Source organism: Pyrgilauda ruficollis, unplaced genomic scaffold (genome assembly GCF_017590135.1).
Source record: "Pyrgilauda ruficollis isolate IOZ18807 unplaced genomic scaffold, ASM1759013v1 scaffold12, whole genome shotgun sequence".
NCBI lineage: Eukaryota > Metazoa > Chordata > Aves > Passeriformes > Passeridae > Pyrgilauda > Pyrgilauda ruficollis.
Window position 1 is genome coordinate 178102 of NW_024510321.1, and position 18969 is coordinate 197070.

Here is an 18969-nt window from a genome sequence, read left to right on the forward strand (position 1 = left end):
CAATGGGCAATCCCATGGCCCTGCCATGAAGACCTTGAGGAGTGGCTGGAGTGCTTTGTGTTTGCCCAAAGACAGGGGACAGTGGTGATTGTCCCCACCCCATGTGGACCCCATGGATCAGGACACCTGATGGAGCTGCACCGCCACCTTACCTCCACCACTAAAACACTAAAAACCCAAAACTGGAGAAGGTGGAGGGAGGCACCAACAATTCATGGCCCCAACTATCAGCCTTGAGCTGCACAACCCCCTCACCCCGGGTCAAACACTGACTTTATTCCTCACTCCTAAAACACAAGCTTGGAACGTCCAGGACCTGCTGCAGTTTGCCTCAGCATCTCCCCACAGGGGTGAATGCAGCTCATCATCCCCTCTGAGGGGAGGTCTGGCTGCCCAAAAAGGAGATGGGAGCTCAGGGCTGTGTTTCTACAGCTGCTGCCTTGGTGTGAAAAGCCAGGTGTCTGCTAAGCCAGACCCACATACCAAAGCAGCACAGAATCTGAAAATAGAAAAGCCAAAACCTGAGGCATGACCCCACTGCTGCTGCAGTTCCCTCCCGAGGTGCCAGCATCAGCAGGGCTGAGGTTGAACATCTCCTCACTGCCAGGTTACCCTGCACGCCACCCAGCCATGAACTGCAGCTGCTTCTAAGTGAAGGAGGGAAAAAAACGAGGCAGAGAGAGCTGAGGCCATTTTCCCAACATCCCTGGGGATGGTGTCAGGAGCACAGAGCTGATCTGCTCCCTCTGCTCTCCAGCCCTCAGTGCCACAGCTGAGGGGCTCTCAAAGGTGCTCCAGCTAAATGGGTCCTTCTGCCACCCAAATCAGCTCTGAGAGGAGAAACCACAGCAAAATAAAAGCTCTGGCTGTGAATATTCTTGATTTTTCTGCCTCTCCATGCAGCTGTGTAGAGTTTTTCTCGCTTTTCTCCTCTTTCCACCTTCCTTTCTCTTCCAGGATGGTGAAACATGAGCAGCAGCATTAGATCTGTCATCTTTTCAACAGCCCAAGCCCATCTAGAGGTGACCCCAGGACCACAGATCCCAGGAATCATGGCTATTTTTGGTAGGCAGCTTAGCAAATTGCTGGAGGGGTGGAAGGTGGTGTAATTTCTCAGCTCCTGTGCGTAATTGCAATTCTCACCTCGAGGTGAGAGACTCAGAGGTGAGAAATCCTCAACCCGACAGCAACCAGGAGCTCCAGGGCAGCAGAAAACAGGAGCAGTGATAGGCCCTGGTGTCCTTCAGCCTCTTCCACTCTTTTGAGGTCGGTCTCCACCCCAAAATTACCTTTCCATCACCACCAGGAGGGATTTAATGGTTGGACATCACTGCCACCTGCTCAGGGGTGTCCACCACCCCATTACACCAAACTTTCTCACCAAGAACCTTCTCAGTAAAGACAACTTGCCCACACTCGGGAGAAAAGATTATTTTGGGGGACCCTGAAGCAAGAGCAAATCCAGGCTGTGGTGTTTTTCCCTGGAGGAAGATGCAGAAGGAAAAGGAGGGCTTGGGAAGCGCTCTGCGACTCCGGGTGATATTTTTATAACCTCAGAAATCGCCTTGCACAAACACTTTTTTCTTTTTTTTTTTTTAATCCAAAAGGGCAGCGAGAACTGGGTGTAGCTCAGCTGCAGATTTGTCATCAGAGGCTCCCAGCAGGGAGGAAAACTCTCCAGCTCCAAAGGGGCCATCCAGAAAAAGCCAAGGGGTTTTCTGGAGCCCTGGGAGCACCCAGAAAATGAGCTGAGCTGCCCTGTTTTGTCCTTCTCCCACATGGGTTTTTTTCTTAGGATGGAGGAAGCAAAGGGCACTTGTACTGAAAAAGAAACTGAGGCCTCTTTCTCCTTTCCACGAATGCTGTGAGTCACAGGGCAAAGGGTTCCAGCTGCAGCACAGGAATGAATCAGAGGGACAAAACCTCGAGCTCAGCGTCCACTCGGGTCTCCAGAGGATGATGCTAACGAAATCAGATCTCCCTGGTGATGTGTCGTGGGTGAGAATAATGAAATAACCTCCCCTGACTTGCTCTGCAGCTGGATTTTCACCCCGGTGGCGTGGTGGGGTTGAGCATCTTCTCCCCTGAGTGAGATAAAAGGAGGAGTTGCTCTGGGTTAAAAATAAAGAAAAGGGAAAAAAAAAAAAAAGAAAAGAAAAGGAGAGAAGGGTTATTTTTAACTCAGAGCAGCCCTGATCTGGTTCACTGCCCGGGCATGGAAACAGGGCTGTGAAACAAGGGCTGCTCAGCTCTGCTGTGGCCAGGAGGGGATTTAGGGATGGGGAGAAATTTGGGTTTTTTGCTGTTGATTTGGAAGCAGTTTCCTCCTATCACGGACACACAGAGCCACCCAGCTCAGCTCCTGCCCCAGGGCTCACCCAAAATATCCAGCAAGGACACAGGCAGATCCTCCCCAGGAGCCCTGAGCGAGTGCAAAGTCTCCTTATTCTCCTTGAATTACATCTTTTTGGTTCAACTCAGTCTCTCTTCCAGCAGGTCCTGGAGGCTGCTGTGTCCCAAACGGGTCACAAAGCGAGGGGACGGGGACATCTGTGATCCCAGCGGGAGCTGTCCGTGTCTGGGCACGGAGGTGGGCAGCAATCTGTCCCCTGGAACAGTTCTGCTCTTCCTGAACCCCCCATTTCAGCCAGGTGAGCTCCCCCAGTGCAGGAAAACGGGATTAATTCGATTTCTCAGCGTGTCCTTGCCGTCACTTTCTCAGCCCATCGGTGCTGCTGCTGCTGAGTGACCCTCTGGGGAGATTTAATGCAATTTAGGGGCTTTCTTAAGCAAAATAATAATACTAATTTAAAGCTGCTCTGCATGGGGGTGGTGCCTCCCTGGAAGAAGCCCAGGGATGATCCTGCCTCCTGCCCAGGCTCCCTCCTGGCACTTCTCAGCCCTGTTGCTGCCATCTCTCTTGCGTGTGACCCAATTTTTTTTAGGAAAAGAAGCTTTTGGGCTCACGCCCATCTGCCTGTCTGCCTTCTCTGTAATGCTGGGTGATTTCAGCCCCGTTGGACAGGGGATGGAGATGTTTGAGCATCAGGGGGAAATCTGGAAATAAGCAGTTTTGGTGGCTTCCTGCTGTGTTTCCAAACTTCTCGTTAACAAAGGAAGTATTCAGTATTTAGCTGGGACAGCACACAACCTCGATTTATCTCAAAGTTAACCCAAAACAGAAAGGAGATAAGCCTAAATTTATTTTAGGCTTATTCCAGTGCACAGTTGCTTCTACACCGACCTCTTGAGCTTTGGAACCATGTGAATTATTTTCTTTGCATGTGGAGTTATGATACTGCTGTGCTGACCTGTTCCCTCCATGCTGTGTACGGTAAAACGAATTAATATCAATTCAAAGAACGAAAATTTATTGCTTAGGTAAAAAAAGAAAAATTAAAAGGAATTTTCCCTGTGTGGGGAAACTGAGGCACAGAGAGGCTGGAGCAGCAGCCAGGGTGGGAGACTCAGAGAGGATCGTTGGCTGCTTTGGGAATGGGGAATGGTGCAGGGAAATGGGGAATGGTGTAGGGAATGGGGGAATGGTGTAAGGGGGGAATGGTGCAGGAAATGGGGGAATGGTGCAGGGAAAGGGAGAATGGTGTAAGGAAAGGGGGAATGGTGTAAGGAAAGGGGAATGGTGTAAGGAAATGGGGGAATGGGGCAGGGAAAGGGGAAGGATTGGTGCAGAGAGGATGAAGGAACAATGCAGGGAAAGGGGAATGATGGGAAAGGGGAATGATAGGGAATGGGGTAACAATGAAGGGAAGGGGGAACAGTGCAGGAAGAGGAAAGGAATGGTGCAGAGAAGGTGGAGGAATGGTGCAGGGAAAGGGGAATGGGGCAGGGAAGGGGAAGGGTGCAGGGAAAGGAAGGGTGCAGGGAAGTGAGAACAGAGCGGGAAAAGGAGAACGGTGCAGGGAAAGGGAAGGAATGGTACAGAGAAGGTGAAGGAACGCTGCAGGGAAATGGGAATGGGGAAAGAGCAGAGAAGGGAAGTGGGAACAGAGCAGGAAAAGGAGAACAGTGCATGGAAAGCAGAAGAAACGGTGCAGAGAAAGGGGAGCTGTGCAGGAAGGGCAGGCGTGGTCCGCACTAACCCCACCCCATACCATCCCATGCCACTGATCCCATGCCACTGATTCCATCCCATCCTGTCCCATTCCATGGATCCCATCCCATGGATCCCATCCCATCCATCCTGTCCCATCCTATGGATCCCATCCCATCCTGTCCCATTCCATGGATCCCATCCCATGGATCCCATCCCATCCATCCTGTCCCATCCTATGGATCCCATCCTATCCATCCCACTGATCCCGGCCCCGCGCGCGCTCCCGGTCCGGTCACGCGCTGCACAGTGGGCGTGGCCTACTCGCAAGCCACGCCCCCGCGCCGTCCAGGAGCTGCTGCTCCCGCTGTGCCCACGCCCACTCTCTACAGGCCACGCCCCGTTTCTCACTGAGCTGTCACTCCCACCATAGCCACGCCCACTGCGTCTCTACGCCACGCCCCCCGCACATCCCGGCCCTGCGGCAACCCGCCTTGGCCACGCCCCCTCCGTGCAGACCACGCCCCCCGCTCCCTCCTCGCTTCCCCGTGGTGCCTCGCGCGGGGCGGGCACTGACGTGGCCGCATCGCGCCGCCATCTTGTGCTCCAGGGCGGATCGCGGCCGGGGCGAGCGGGCTCCGAGCGGGACCCTCCGAGCGCAGCCAGACCCACGGCCCGCGGCTCCCGACGACGCCGGTGGGTTTGCCGACACCTTCTTCTTCCCTCTTTTCGAGCCTTTTTTCCCCTCCGGCCCGCCGCGCCGCGCCCCCGCCCGCATCCCGCGGCCTTGGCGCTGAGGCGCGGCGGGCGCTGAGGCAGCGGGGCCGGGCTGTTCTTTCCTCCTCATTCCTTTTAATTCCTTCTCACTCCATCTTATCCCTACTCGTTCCTTTTCCCCCACAGAACCAGAGGCCTCCGGGAGCGGCGCTGCCCCATCCGTCCCCCCGTGCCCGTCTTTGGGGGGGGGTCGGGCCTTTGGCTTCCCTGCTTGTGGGTGGGATGGGGTGGGAAGGGCTGGGATAGGCAGCGCTGGGAAAGGGGGATCGCTCCAGCTCGCCAGCAGCTGCACAGGGCCCCGCTCCGCTCCCTCTAGCGATGGCTTTAGACGGGATGGGTTTGTCCTCCCTTCCCCAAAGTCGCTCATTCCGGCCCCTGCCCCGCCCGCGGCCGGCTCCGAGGAAGGAGAGGCATTTCCTCCTTGTCCTCTCCCCCCGAAAACCCTCGTGTGGTGGGGGAAAGGAGCCTCGGATGAAGCTCGTGGGGCAGAGGTTGTTTCTCCGTAAGCCCTTGCCTGCTGAGTTGGTGTTTTTTTTTTTTTGCTGGGCAGAGGAGTTGAGCTTTATCGTGGAGCAAACAACTCTTGTTTGCCATCCATCGCCTTGGGTTTGGCGGTGTGGGAGATCAGCTTTCCTTGGCGGAGCGGCTCCCGGTGGGAGGATATTATATTCTGTCTGAAAATACTCCATCGTGTCTCTGTGCGAGGCGAACGTGATACTTTGGGGCTGATAAAGCTCGCTGTGATGAAGTGATAGCCCGGCTCTGCCCCGGCACAGCGAGACCAAAACTCTCTCGGGCCATAAAACTGCCCCAAAATGTTGTGGTGGTTGACATTGACCTTGTGGCTTTGCCTCTCTGCTCCTGCCAAAGCAAATTCCGCGGGTTGATTAGAGTCGTGGCCAGAGGTTTGGTGTTGAAATTGTACCTTTGTCAATAACCAAAATTCCGAGTATTTATTTAATACTTAGAGCTTTGTCTTGCGAGGCTCGCACCCCTTTGCAGGATATTCCATTAACCTTATTTTCCAGGAGGAGAAACCGAGGCAAAGTGGATTTTTCCAAGGTCATTCAGCAATCTTTATTGCTATTTTTGCTGCTGATTTGGAGCGCTTCTGGGGGGGGGAAAAAAAAAAAAGGAAGTGTGGCTGCAGTGGAGGATTGCAGGATTGCTATTTTGCTTTTATTCATGGGGTTTTAATGGAATAAAATAGGAACACAGCCTTATGGATAAAGGGGTTCTCTGAAAGACAAGTTTTTGGGGTTGGTTTGATGCCACTGATTTTTCTCTGCTACAAACAAGTCTGCAGTGCTGGAGGGCCCTGTTGGGCTGCTTTCCCTGTTGGAATAATTGCGTTGGGTGAAAGGGTGAGGAAACTCACCTCGATTGAACCTCTGCAGCTCCAGCTCCACGGCTTTGCCAAGTTTGTCGGTGCTTCCTGTGATGGAGCATCGGGAATTAAAATGGCCCAAGCAGAGGCGCCCTCCCCTCAGAAGGGCTTTGTGTTTGTGATGTAAATGCTGTTAAAAGTCAAACCCCTCGGTGTGAATGGTCTGAGGAGCTCACATGGGTTTCTCTGAGCATTTCCTCGGTTGTGAAATAGTTGGAATGTGGAAGGGCCTGGCAGGAGCTGTGCACCGAGTTCCCTGTGAGTGTTAGTCATGCTGACCGAGTGGGGGGAGGACCAGGCGTGTGTGGGAGTCGGGGCTGGATTCTGCTCCTGGGAATTCACCAAACTGTGCCGTGCTCCAGCTGCTTCGAGCATTATCAGCTGAGCCATTGATTACATGGATTGGTGGAAGGAGGAAAAGCTCAAAACCCAAGATTCCAGCTGAAATGGCAGTGGTGGAATTTAAAGAACCACCTTCACACATCCCAGAGGCTTTTCTTTCTAAAACAACCTCTTCTTTTTAAAGATGGGCTTTCAAGCAAGAATTCTTATGGATTTCAGCAGCCTTCCCAAGCATCCAGCTTGCTTTTCAGTGGATAAATTTGGTGAACGTGAGCTAACTTTATCTGAAAAGGAATAGTTCTGATTCTTTTTTTAGAAATCTCTTGGAAGTTCTGCTCCTGGAATGCTACAGAGCTTGTGTGAGAGCTGGTGCCATCCTCAGCCATTCCCTTTCTTTAACTGATGAGTAAAGAAGTTCAGAATCAGCTTCCTACTACAGCAGCTGTTTTTTCTGTGTAATTCAGCATTTTTTTTCTTTCTGCTTGCGAGTATCCGATTTTATTCCTTATTTTTAACGCACGCAAACGTCGGAGGGGCTGTGGTGGAGCTTCTGCTGATGTTTCAGTTCTGATAAAACCCTTGTGTCTAACACAGCTCTTGTTCACTCACTGCTCTACCTCACAGCTCAGGGGCTCTGCCTTGACATTTTCCCCAAACCAAAAGCCAGTTTCATTGCTGGATGGCGCTCTCCTGTGAGTTCTTGCCATTTCTACTAGCAGTGTAAATGTTGACTTAGTGCCCAGTTCCTGGGAATGAATAACAGGATATTTGGCTTAAAATTGAAGATTTTGAACTCGGGAACAATTCAGCCTCAAAAACAAAAAAACATCCCAACTGTGCACTGCTTATCTGAGAAGAAATGCTTTGTACCCACCAGTTCTCACACCAGTGTACCCCGTGCTGAACTGGTGAGCAGAAAGCCACAGGCCATTCTTAGGGTTCACAAGTTCATTTTTGGCACCACAAAATTTCCTGAATGGGGAGAGCATGGATGCAGCTCCCTCTGTGCTTTTCACCTGTCAGCCTACCCTTTGAAGTAGGTATCTCAGCCCAGATATTTTTATTTTGCTTTTATTCGTGGGGTTTATAATGGAATAAAATAGGAACACATTTTTATGGATAAAGAGGTTCTCTGAAAGGAAGCTTTCTGGGGTTGGTTTGATGCCATTGATTTTTCTCTGCTACAAACTTGTCTGCAGTGCTGGAGGGCCCTGTTGGGCTGCTTTCCCTGTTGGGATAATTGCACTGGGTGAAAGGGTGAGGAAACTCACTCACCTGTGTCTCCTCTGGGTTGCTTTGTTTGCTGTCAAGTGTATAAATCTTTAAAACAGTTGGAAGTTCTGTTGTGAAACAGCAGCAGTTTGCTTTCCCTGCTTGAAGGTGAGAATTAGGGAATAATTCTGATTTGGGATTCGAGTGTCAAGCAACCCACTCTATTTGATACTGACTCTTTTTATTCTGGCTGTTATTTTAGGAGTGATTTCTTCTCATGTCTGAGAAATAGGCATGACCCCAAAGGAAACTTTCCCTCTTTTGTTCTTGTTTTGATCTTGCAAGTGAAATTATTTTCTGTTTTCTGCCACTCCAAGCCCAGTGCACCCAAGAGAATGTTCCAGCATGTGGGAAATGTCCTGTCTGGGTAAGGTGTGTAGGCAGGGGGGTGTTCAACCTCCTTGGGTTAAACAGGCTGCTGGACAAGGAGATTTCCTCTCACCTTGAGTCTCACCTGTGCTTGCCTTGTCCTCCACCTGCCTTGGACATGCACAGTGCTTTTGGAGCCCTTTTAGTTGAGCCCTGCAAGCCTTTGGTGGCCAAATCCAACAGTTATGCATCTTTAACTTTGATTTCACTGCTTTTTTCCCCTCAAATAACCAGGTTATGTTCCCTCAGGACACCTTTTCCATGCCAAGCTTGGCAGAAGCACCCCCAGCGTGAACTGGAGGAAACGGTGCCAGTGATCAGTGTTGATCTCCTTTGGTTCTAATTATTAAAATTATCAAGGAGTTAGGACTAACATGAATGAAGAGCTCTGGGAAGATGTTGTTGCCATGGCCTTTATTACAGTGCTGTTTGTGCAGGATAATGAATCACCTGGTGAACAAAGGGCCCGGCCTGCCTGTTGGCTGCTCTCACATGTTACACGTAATCCGTGCCTGCTGATACTGATACGGTCCAAAGGAGCTCAGATCAAAATTATCTCAGCTAAATTTCAGTGTTAAGGCCCCAAAGTTAAAGGATTTGAGTTGATAGATTTCATCTCTCAGGTTAGCAGATGTGGAAGGGCAGTAAACAATTTCTAAAAATAGTTGAATGTAACTGTACTGGAATAGTATTGGGCCACCCTGGCTATATATAAAGAGGTGTTTCCAAAATTTGCTGTAACAGAACACTTTAATCTGTAAAGAAATAATTTCAAGTTCAAGAGAATACATCAGTAGTGTTCCTTGCTGAGTGGGGGTGTGAAACACTGGGGCTGTAGATTAATCCTGAATTTCAGCAGTGTTCTATTCTTGTTGGATCTCTTCTCACATTCTCCTTTAAATCACACTTTATATTGTTAATAACAAGCTGTCGGGTTAGATTTGCACTTTAAATTATTTGCCAGTTGTTCTTGCATGTTACACCAGTAGCAGCTGTTGGAGTTGCATGGGTTTTTTTAAAAAATGCATTCTCACTTCTTATTTGCACATTGGTTTGGTGAACTCTTGTGTGAATATTTTGCTTCTATTGATAATTTAATTTAAAACATTCTAGAATGCTATAAATGAGAAAGAATGGTCCAGACTAACTAGTGACAACTGGTTGAATTTCAAATCAATATTTCTGGTAAATAACGAATTGATCCATTTTTATTCCCCTGTGACTGATAGAACCAGTATGTTAGTACCAGGTTAGGAATTAGGAATTGGGGGTTTTCTAATTGTTTTAGACATGGAGCTAAAGCTTAGGCCAGTGCCAAGTAGATTTTCCTTTAAATGGAGATGGAATTTTGGTAGTAAATCCATTGCCCTTGTAAACAGGCCAGTTTTACTTGCCAAGGTGCCCAAGCAAATGGAACAAGGTACAGGAAGGAGCTTTAGGTAAACCTGCAGCTGTTGGGGATTTTACCTGTGTTTAATATTTTGTCTGATCGTAGCTGTGTATCTCAGTGTGCCCTTGGTGTTTATCTCTCCTTGAAATGAGCATTTAAACAGGATAGGAATATCCCAGGGAGAGGAGCAGCTCCCAGAGACAGCAAATACCCTCTGTACCTCTGTCCCAGCCTGCTGGGCAGGGGAGGGACACAGGCTTGAACTTTCCTTGACTGATCTTATCAGAACCATAAAATCCTGGAATGGTTTGGGTTGGAAGGGACCTTGGAGCTCCTCTGGTTCCAACCCCCTGCCTTCACATCTTCATGGCTGCTGGGATTTTCAGATTGCCGAAGTGATGGGCTCAGCAAGCTTGATTTTAGCACTTGCAGAGTTTGGAGCCTTATTTATACACTGTGGGAGCCTCGTGTGGTAAGTGCTGGTCTATAGAAGTGAAATAAATGAATTTCATGCTGCAGTATAGTTTGACTCAATAATGCATATGGCATCCTCTGCCTTGGCCTCTCATTTTGTCTCTGGTGTGTTTAAAGAAATGGTGTAAACTTAAATGAAACACAGCTCCTGTCTCAGGGAAGTTTAATCTCTGTGTGGCCGAAAAGAACTTTTCCAGAGTTGTACAGCTGAGGTTCTGTGGGAATTTCAAGGTGTGTTTTGCTCTCTTTGATGGCCTGCACACCCTTCTGGTGCTGCACCCCTGGGGTTGTTAGCCAGGCTCACCCGAGGAGTGTGGAGGTCAAGCAGCAGACTGGACTTCTCATGATAACAGCCTGAATGAAATGACCTTCAAATGCATTTATGTACATTTAAATATAAAATCCTGCAGCATGATTAAGTGTTTAGTGCTCTTTGGCCTTGAGGTACTCCTCAGAGCTCTTATTCTAACCAACTACAATTAATAAAAGCAGATTGTGCTTCTTCCTCATGGGCCATATCACTTTAACAGCCACGGGCTGCTGCTATTGCAGACACTCATTCATTTTTAACTCCTCACTCCGAGCCTCTCTGCAGAAGGCTGTCTGTAAAGGCTGCCTGTTCTCCTGATGGCTCCTCTGAATGTATCACTTACTAGAAAACAAGCAGCTGAAAATACTTTTGTTTCATGAAACGAAACTGCGACTTCCCCATTGAACGTCAGCGCTGCTGTTTACCGTGGCACATTGTGCCTTGGCCGAACCTGCCTGACGGGTTTTTAGCGCTGCTCAGGTGGAGTGCAGTGACTTCAAGTGCTCTAGGACTTCATGGGCAGGGACAGACAGACAGACACTTCAGTGCTGGGGTGGTCTGGCTCTGCTCAGGGGTGCCGAGCTGCCGTTTCCAGAAGCTGCAGTTGCGCTGAGGGAAAATACACACAGAGCTCTGCAAAAAGTCTGTGCTGTTTATTCAAACCGTTCCCTTTCATACTCAAATCTTCCCACTTAGCCTGATGGATCCCTCTTTTGAAGATGTGCTCGAGCACTACAAGCAGCTCACAAGCCGTAGTCTTTCATGTTTTCAGGAATTTTATCCAGCTTGTGCTTCTAAAAGATCGGTGTAGCAATTACTGACAACATTCGGGTGGAGGGAGGGAGGAAGTTAAACTTCAGTAAGGAGTACAGGTCAGGTATTGTTGAGTCAGGATATACATTGCAAGGGGTGATAATGCCTGAAAGATAACTTTTTTTTCTTAATACACGAGGAAATGGAAGGCTTTTCAAGCTGTGCACGTTCTGGTGGTGCAAGTAATGGGCTGGGATGGGAATTAAAGCTGAGTCCTGGAGTGCAGAGGGAGCAGCCCCGTGATCCCTCAGCTGAGCTGAATTAACCCAGGCATTGCTGTGGCAGTGCAGGGAGAGGAGTGTGCAGTACCGACCATGGAGTGTGAGTTCCTTCCTGTGGGAAGAGATGAACGTGAGGAACTTCTGCTCAGGGATGGTCCCAGCTGTGGGGAGGACAGGGACCCTGCCCCAGCCCCATCCAACAAAACCCCCATGGGAACCGCAGCAGTTTGTGGGAGTTCTGCAGATGGATTGCTCCTGGTTTTTTCTTTTAGACAGCAAGGATTCAGCTACTTTTTAGTCAACTTGTAAACATGTTTTTCTTGCAGGAGTGGGCTGTAAACTATACTGTGCTGCCTGTAAAAATAAATGTGACTTTTTGTAATGCCACCTACCCTGAAGTACCAAATAAAGTTACAGACTCGGTTTGGATAGGAGGGATGTGGAAGAGAACAAGAGGAAAATGGAAACCAAGTGCTTAAATGGATCTTGACTTCTTAATCTTCACAAAAAGTAAAAATAGGATGGTGGTATAAAAGCAGCTTCAATGGCAAAGGGCAGGCTTGACCTGGAAATAGCTGCCAGGAAAACAAGGATCTAACGGGATTCACTGCTGTTAGTGCCAAGTGCCAGCAACTTGTTCAGCAGCCGGGACTTCTCCAGTGTGTGGAAAGCTGTCCTGGATGTAAATGATAGGATTTAGCTCTTTTTACTAATTACTGTGATCAGTCCAAGCTTTTGATAACCCATTATTCTTTTAAACGTGCGCAAACCGAAGAAAGGCATTCTTTGTGCAGGCTTCTAAGGTTCTCTTGCTGGGAAAGTTCTTGCAGTCAGTTTCTGTGAGCTCTGGTAAAAGGTCACAGTGCAGCCCTGGCTGCTGCTTTCCAGATGAAGCAGGAGATAGAGGTGGCATGAGCAGGCAGACAAAGGGGAGCTTTACAGCCTCCCTGCCCTCCAGGCCGGTGAGAGCTGTGCTGTGGGCTGGGATGGGAGATTTCCTGCTGTGGAGAAATGGGGACTGCAGCAAAACTGTTTTCTCTGCTTCCTAATTAACCTTCCTGTTTATATAGCCTTCATATATTCCAGTGGGAGTGGAATATCCATGGTCATGTTGCAGAAATACAAAAGGAAATGGTGGAATAATAGAACTTTGAAACCTCCCCTTTGGTTTTAATCCCCAGTCTGGTTTGTAGAGGAGTTCAGTTTTAAAGCTTCAATCATATAAAATAAATACATCTTTGACTCAGTTGCTTCAGCGAGTTGGTGTGTGGGGATTGACGTCCTGTCTGAGCTCTGGAGTGGACTCTGAACTTCTCTGTGGAGCTGGGAGTGCTTAGACACCTGACTCAGTTAATGTTACAGAGTTTAACTTTTGGGTTAAAAATTGTACCCAGCAGAGCTTCCTGAAGAGGTCAGAGCTGCTGAGCCCTTTCCCAGTGTAGAGTGGGGAAGCCAGGCTTCAGGCACGACCAGGACATGACTGAACAGAGTGGGAAAAGGCTTTTGTGGTGTGCTGTGCTTGTCAATCCAAGTCTTGCTTTAGTGTTCTTAAATAGATATATGTAAAGAGAGATAAGTAGATATTCTGTGTAGATAGTCTGTTCTCTTTCTAGGGAGAATTTTGCTTCAAGTGCAGCTTCATCATGAAATACAGAGTATTTCCAGAGATGATTCAGACTTCATGTTATGTTTTAAATTTGGTTTGGTTTACAGGAAGCTCATGCTTTGAAGGTATTGGCTGTTGGTGCATCTTGTCTGAAACTTGAATTTTCAGTTGGGTTCTGTCTTTTCTTAAACTGACACCTGAGAGCTTCGCCTGAGAGCGTCAGGGAGGGTGTGAATTGTCCCTGTCACCCTATAACTTGTAAAAGCTTCCAGGCTGCTTTCTCATGCCTTGTATGAGCACAGCAATAATTCTCCTGGGGATTTCAATCCTGCTGTAAACTGTGCAGGAGTAAGTTTGGAAAGGGGAGGAATTTGTGATGGGATGGGGCAGGTCCCAAGGGCACAGGGAAGTGTCTGAGGCTGGAGTGAGAGGCAGCTCCTGCAGCTCCCAAACAGGAAGCTGCTGCTGACGTGAATCACTTCAATCACCAGGCAGGAGTGTTGGCTGGGAAGGAAGTGCTCATCTCTGAACGTGCTCTTTTAATGTGGCTGTTAATTCTCCATAGTTAACTTTGATTAAATGTGGATTTGTTTCCTCCAGAAGGTCTCCCTCCGCTGTTAATGAAAGTAACTGCTCTGTGTTTATGTGCTGTTCACAGACCATTTCCTCGGGGATGGAGAGGAAGGAAACTGTTCTGAGTAGGAGAAAATCCGAGCTGTATTCAGAGTTTCCTTCCCAAAAGAAGGACCAGCTATTGCTGTGCTAAGCAAAAACTTGTTATCTGCAGGTCAATTAGGAAAAGTTTGTTTAATGGTGACACCTTTCTGCAGATAAACTATCCCATAACAATGGGGAGCAAAGCACCTAAAGTGGTCAACTGCATGAATTTTGCAAGCAAAAGTTTGAGAACAGCAATTAATGCTAAAATCTCTGAAAGAATATTTGAAGCATTTCAAGCACTTAAAACTGAGTCATTTCACGAGCACCGAGTTCTGGCACATCTGTTCATCTTTGTGTTGCTTCAATATGGGGAAAATGTTCAGTGGTGGCTGGGGTGTCTATAAATGATTCACATTATCTCTTATTTTGCTTTTTTTTGTGGTTTTTTATGTCGTGGTCAGAACACAACTGTTGGTAACTCATGAGTGATACTCTGATTTTTTTTTTTTTTTCCTCCAGACTTCACTGGCCAGTGAGAACATATCTGAACCATGGGAAATATTTTTGCTAACCTCTTCAAAGGCCTTTTTGGCAAAAAAGAAATGCGTATTCTAATGGTTGGCCTGGATGCTGCAGGAAAGACAACTATTTTGTACAAACTTAAACTTGGTGAAATAGTAACTACTATTCCTACTATAGGTAAGAGTTTTGTGTTTCTCTAACTGATGGCTTGGAGGTTTGGGTCTCAGCTGATTTAAGTGACTTGTCTGTCAGAACAAACGCTTGCTAAAGCTGTGGTGTGAAGGTGGCACATCCAAATACTCTGCCTCGGGAGGAGATTGTGCCTTTTCTCACTCTCCCTCTGTCAGTGGCTTGTGCAATGAGCCTTTGTGAGCCACAGAAAGGCAGTTTCTCTCCCAGCTGTTCTGGCATCATGTCAGACTGAGTTAGCCCAAGGTTCACCCTTTTTTTTTTTCTTTTTCTCTCTTTGTATTGGAAGGTATTGAGATTTGCAGTTCTTAAAACCCAGGGCAGGGTGGGGTTTGTTTTTTGTTTCTTTGGGGGGTATTTTTGTTTCTTTGGGAGTTTTTTTGTTTGTTTCTTTGGGGTTTTTGTTTGTTTGGGGGTATTTTGTTTGTTTGGGGGTTTTTTTGTTTGTTTGTTTATTTGGGGGTTTTTTTGTTTGTTTCTTTGGGGTTTTTTTGTTTGTTTCTTTGGGGTTTTTTTGTTTGTTTCTTTGGGGGTTTTTTTGTTTGTTTCTTTGGGGGTTTTTTTTTTTGTTTCTTTGGGGGTTTTTTTGTTTGTTTCTTTGGGGGTTTTTTCACTTCTTTGGGGTATTTTTTAATTTCTTTGGGGTTATTTCTTTTTTTTTTTTAATTTGGGTTTTTTGTTTGGGAGGTTGTTTGTTCGCTGGGAAGTTGTTTGGGGTTTTGTTTGGGGTATTTTTTCACTTCTTTGGGGTTATTTTCTTTTGGTTTTTTATTTTTTTAATTTGGGTTTTTTTGTTTGGGAGGTTGTTTGTTCGCTGGGAAGTTGTTTGGGGTTTTGTTTGGGGGTTTTTTGTTTGTTAGGGGTTTTTTTCTAAGGCAACATTGTTTTTTGTAAGTGCTCAGGTAGCAATTAGATTTGTTCATTGGGGTGATGGTGGGAGCAGGACAGGCTGCTTTTGCTTTGAGAGCTTCAGCACAGGGTTCTGCTGGCTTAAAGTAATTCCAATTTTAACCAAACTTTTTAAAATGATCACAATCTGAGAGTGTGACCTGTTAAATACAGCAGTTGTGTTTAAGTGAGATTTGTGCCACCATCTCTTGTTCAGGTTTCAATGTGGAAACAGTAGAATACAAGAACATCAGCTTCACAGTGTGGGACGTGGGTGGTCAGGACAAGATCAGACCCCTGTGGCGCCACTACTTCCAGAACACACAAGGTGAGTCCACACTCCTGGTTCCCAACTTCCCAGAGTCTAAGGGAGCTTTTTGGCTGTCTTCACTAAGTTAATTTTGCAAGTTTCTTGGAGGGGAGTGGAAATATTTGTTATTATGAAAGGTGTGTTTGTGTGCTGCTCTGGCTTTTCTCTTAAGCCACTGCGGGTTCAAAGAGGGATGGGAAGAACTCCAGAAACCAGTCTTCCTTGTCCTTCTGACTCAGAGCGAGTTCAGGAGTTTGTTTTTTGTTCTGTCAGCATCACAGCTCTGCCCTCACTTCAAAGCAGAGTCTTTACCTAAAGCTCTGCAGCCCCATGAACTGGGAGTTTGTCACTTCTGTCACTGCTGGGCCTTTTTCATGTGCATGTCTTTGAGCCCTGTCACAGCATCTCAGGAGCTGCTGCTCCCTGGAAAATGCCAAGTGGTTTTGTAAAAAGAGTACCCAAGTTGCAAAAACAAATGCAAACCAACAGCAGTTTTCACCAACTTTCAGCAAGAACAGACTTTCTCTCAGACATGAGACTTCAAGTTTATGTTTATTCTTGTTTGCTTATTTCTAGGTCTGATTTTTGTGGTTGACAGCAATGACAGAGAACGTGTGAATGAGGCCAGAGAAGAGCTTATGAGAATGTTGGCAGAAGATGAGCTCAGAGATGCTGTTTTATTAGTGTTTGCTAACAAACAGGTATGCCCAAGAAAGGTGTCTGTCTGTCTGAACCCTTGAAAACTTCCAACATCCTTGTGAGTGCCAGATCTTGGCCTTGGTATTCATATTTTCAGTGTAGTGATAAAGAACTCAGAGGAAATGGCCATTCAGGTATGTTGAAGGGAGAAAACCATAGATTAAAGTCTCATCTGAAAGGAGCATCCTTCTAAACAGTTTTGACTAAGAGATTTTCAGTTTTAGTGAAAACCAGTTTGATTTTTAAGGTTAACATAGCCCAGTTACAGCACCTGCCCAAACTTCCTCCAGAGAGGAATGCTGGAATGCCAGAACTTCCCTGAATTCCTCATTTAGGCTGTTTGAGGGCACTGCTGGAGTTGGTGGAGGCACTGGAGTTTTAATGTGCTTGTGTTGGTCTGTGAGCTGGGCTCTGCCAGGCCTCAGAGTTGGCTGAGAGTTCTGCCTTTCATTGCTTGTGGAGGACTTGGCAGCTTAACCCCAAATGTCAAGGGCCTGAAAAGTGACCAGGAAATGTAAAGAGGGAATAACATCCTGCTCCACTGATGGCACAGCCTCAGCTGGGAAGGGTGAAGGTGCCACAAGTCATGTCCAGGAGCAGGAAAGGTGGGCTCTAAAGAAGCTGTGCTCAGCAGAGCAGTACTGAGTGATAAAAGTTGATCTTAAATCATACCTGCAGTCACAGAAAGGATGCTCCTGAGTGGAAACAGACTGTGAGCAGTGTCAGCACTGGGGAATGGCTGGATCCAGGCATCAGCTGTCAGGCTTCCCTCTGAAATATTCCATAATACTGATTTAGGTTGGGTTGTTAAACCTTTGAGGCTTTTGTCAGTGTTGGGGAAATAGCTTGAATGTCACAGTAATGCACTGGGCTTTTCTGAAAGAGAAGTTCAGAGAGCTCTAAACTTTGTTGTAATGCCTTTAAAGCTGGTGATGGAGTGGGGAATGACTGTTGTTGCTTCCCTCAGGACCTGCCGAACGCCATGAATGCAGCAGAAATCACAGACAAACTTGGACTGCATTCTCTTCGTCACAGGAACTGGTACATCCAGGCCACCTGTGCCACTAGTGGAGACGGTCTCTATGAAGGACTGGACTGGTTGTCCAATCAGCTCCGAAACCAGAAATGAAACCATAAACCTTCCTCTTCCCTCTTTTTCCACCCCTCCCTCTTATCTCCTCCTACTCGCCCTTCGCTTTACTCTAATGTGGCAAACTGTGCTACTTTGTGGTATTGAGTGCCGGAAGCTGTTTTCATTTCTTTTTGTCACAGTATATATTGCATCATGCTGTAAATGTGGCAAATACAAGCCTGAAAACAGTTAGGTTTCTTATTTAATGTAAATAGTTTTTGTTTCCAATGAGGCAGTTTCTGGTACTCCTATGCAATATTACTCAGCTTTTTTATTGTAAAGAATCGAGTCACTGTTTAGTACCTGGAAGGGAATTCAGTGGGTTAATAACGTAAGGGTTGCCAGTGGTCCTTGTGCAGTAGAGCTGGATTCGATCCTGGTTGGGTTGTGAGATCTGTGAGATCCATTTTGGTGGTTGGTTTTTAACCTGAATTCTGTATTTTTTTAAATAGACAAGGAAAAGTAAAAACACTTAAAACACACAAACGTTTGACATCGCTTCTGCTGCTCCAGCTCTAACGTGGTGACTCTTGATTCTTTTGAAAGGGTGAAGCAATGACTGACACCCAATTAGCTTCATCTGCTTAACGAACAGATCATAAGTAGTAGATCTCTGGCTCTTTCTGTAGCTCGTAGTCTGTGCTCATCTTCGTTCACAACCGTTCAAAGATTTGCTGGGCCTGGTTTAGATGAGCTTTGCAGACTCATGCTGAACATCTGACTTTTGGTTCAGGTGAGATTTCTCGTTTCCATTGAACTTGAATCATTTCCAGAAGTCGACATTTTTAGCCTGTCATATTTGTCAAAAAGTGTTTTGTACTTTTCTTGTGCGTAAACCACTCCAGGAGGCAAAACCTTTCCACAGGAAGCACAGCCTGTCCTAGTCCTAAGCTCTATAGGCAGCAAGTACTGTACTCAACGTAAGAATTGCCATGAAAAACACCAAACATCTATGTATAGTGTCTAGGGAAAAAACAAAAAGCATGAGAGTTTGGAGAGTCATTCCACTCTACAAGTATTCAATCCCATTTTGGAACAATCCCATATCTGTATATGTGTGAAAACCCTTGGCATCCCTCATACTGCAAGGTTCAGATTTGCCATCAGAAAAATAAAAAAAAGACCTCTTTACTTTTCTTTTGTATTTTGATAAACACTGAAGAAGCTGGAGCTGTTAAACTTTAACTCGAGGAACTATCAGAACTGGTTTATTTAGTGTTGTGGAAACCTTTATTGCTTTCAATACACAACTAGTAATCAACTGTTTTGTATACTTGTTTTCAGTTTTCATTTCGACAAACAAGCACTGTAATTAAAGCTATTAGAATAAAAATCTCTTAACTATTTCATGTTTTTTATGCCTTGCTGTTCATTCGATCATCTTGGCAGAATCATAATTAAATACTTGTTGAATAAAAAGTTTCATGAAACTTCCACTGGTATCGTGTTGGTTTGTGTCATCTTTGTGCAGGGGATCCAAATCCAGACAGCTTTTTTGCCACATCATGATTGGCATGAAAATTTGAGGATATCTCCTGTATTTTCCAAGGAATGAAT

At 46.6% G+C, this 18969-nt stretch overlaps 1 protein-coding gene across 1 annotated transcript; it reads left to right on the forward strand.

Annotated features, from left to right (window-relative positions):
* Positions 1-4590: 4590 nt before the first annotated feature.
* On the forward strand, positions 4591-18842 carry ARF1 (ADP ribosylation factor 1). The gene is made up of 5 exons (XM_041489424.1): positions 4591-4747; positions 14192-14371; positions 15489-15599; positions 16158-16282; positions 17248-18842. Exons 2-5 carry the CDS (start codon positions 14224-14226, stop codon positions 17407-17409), a joined length of 546 nt encoding a protein of 181 aa, XP_041345358.1. The 5' UTR covers positions 4591-4747; positions 14192-14223; the 3' UTR covers positions 17410-18842.
* Positions 18843-18969: the final 127 nt, after the last annotated feature.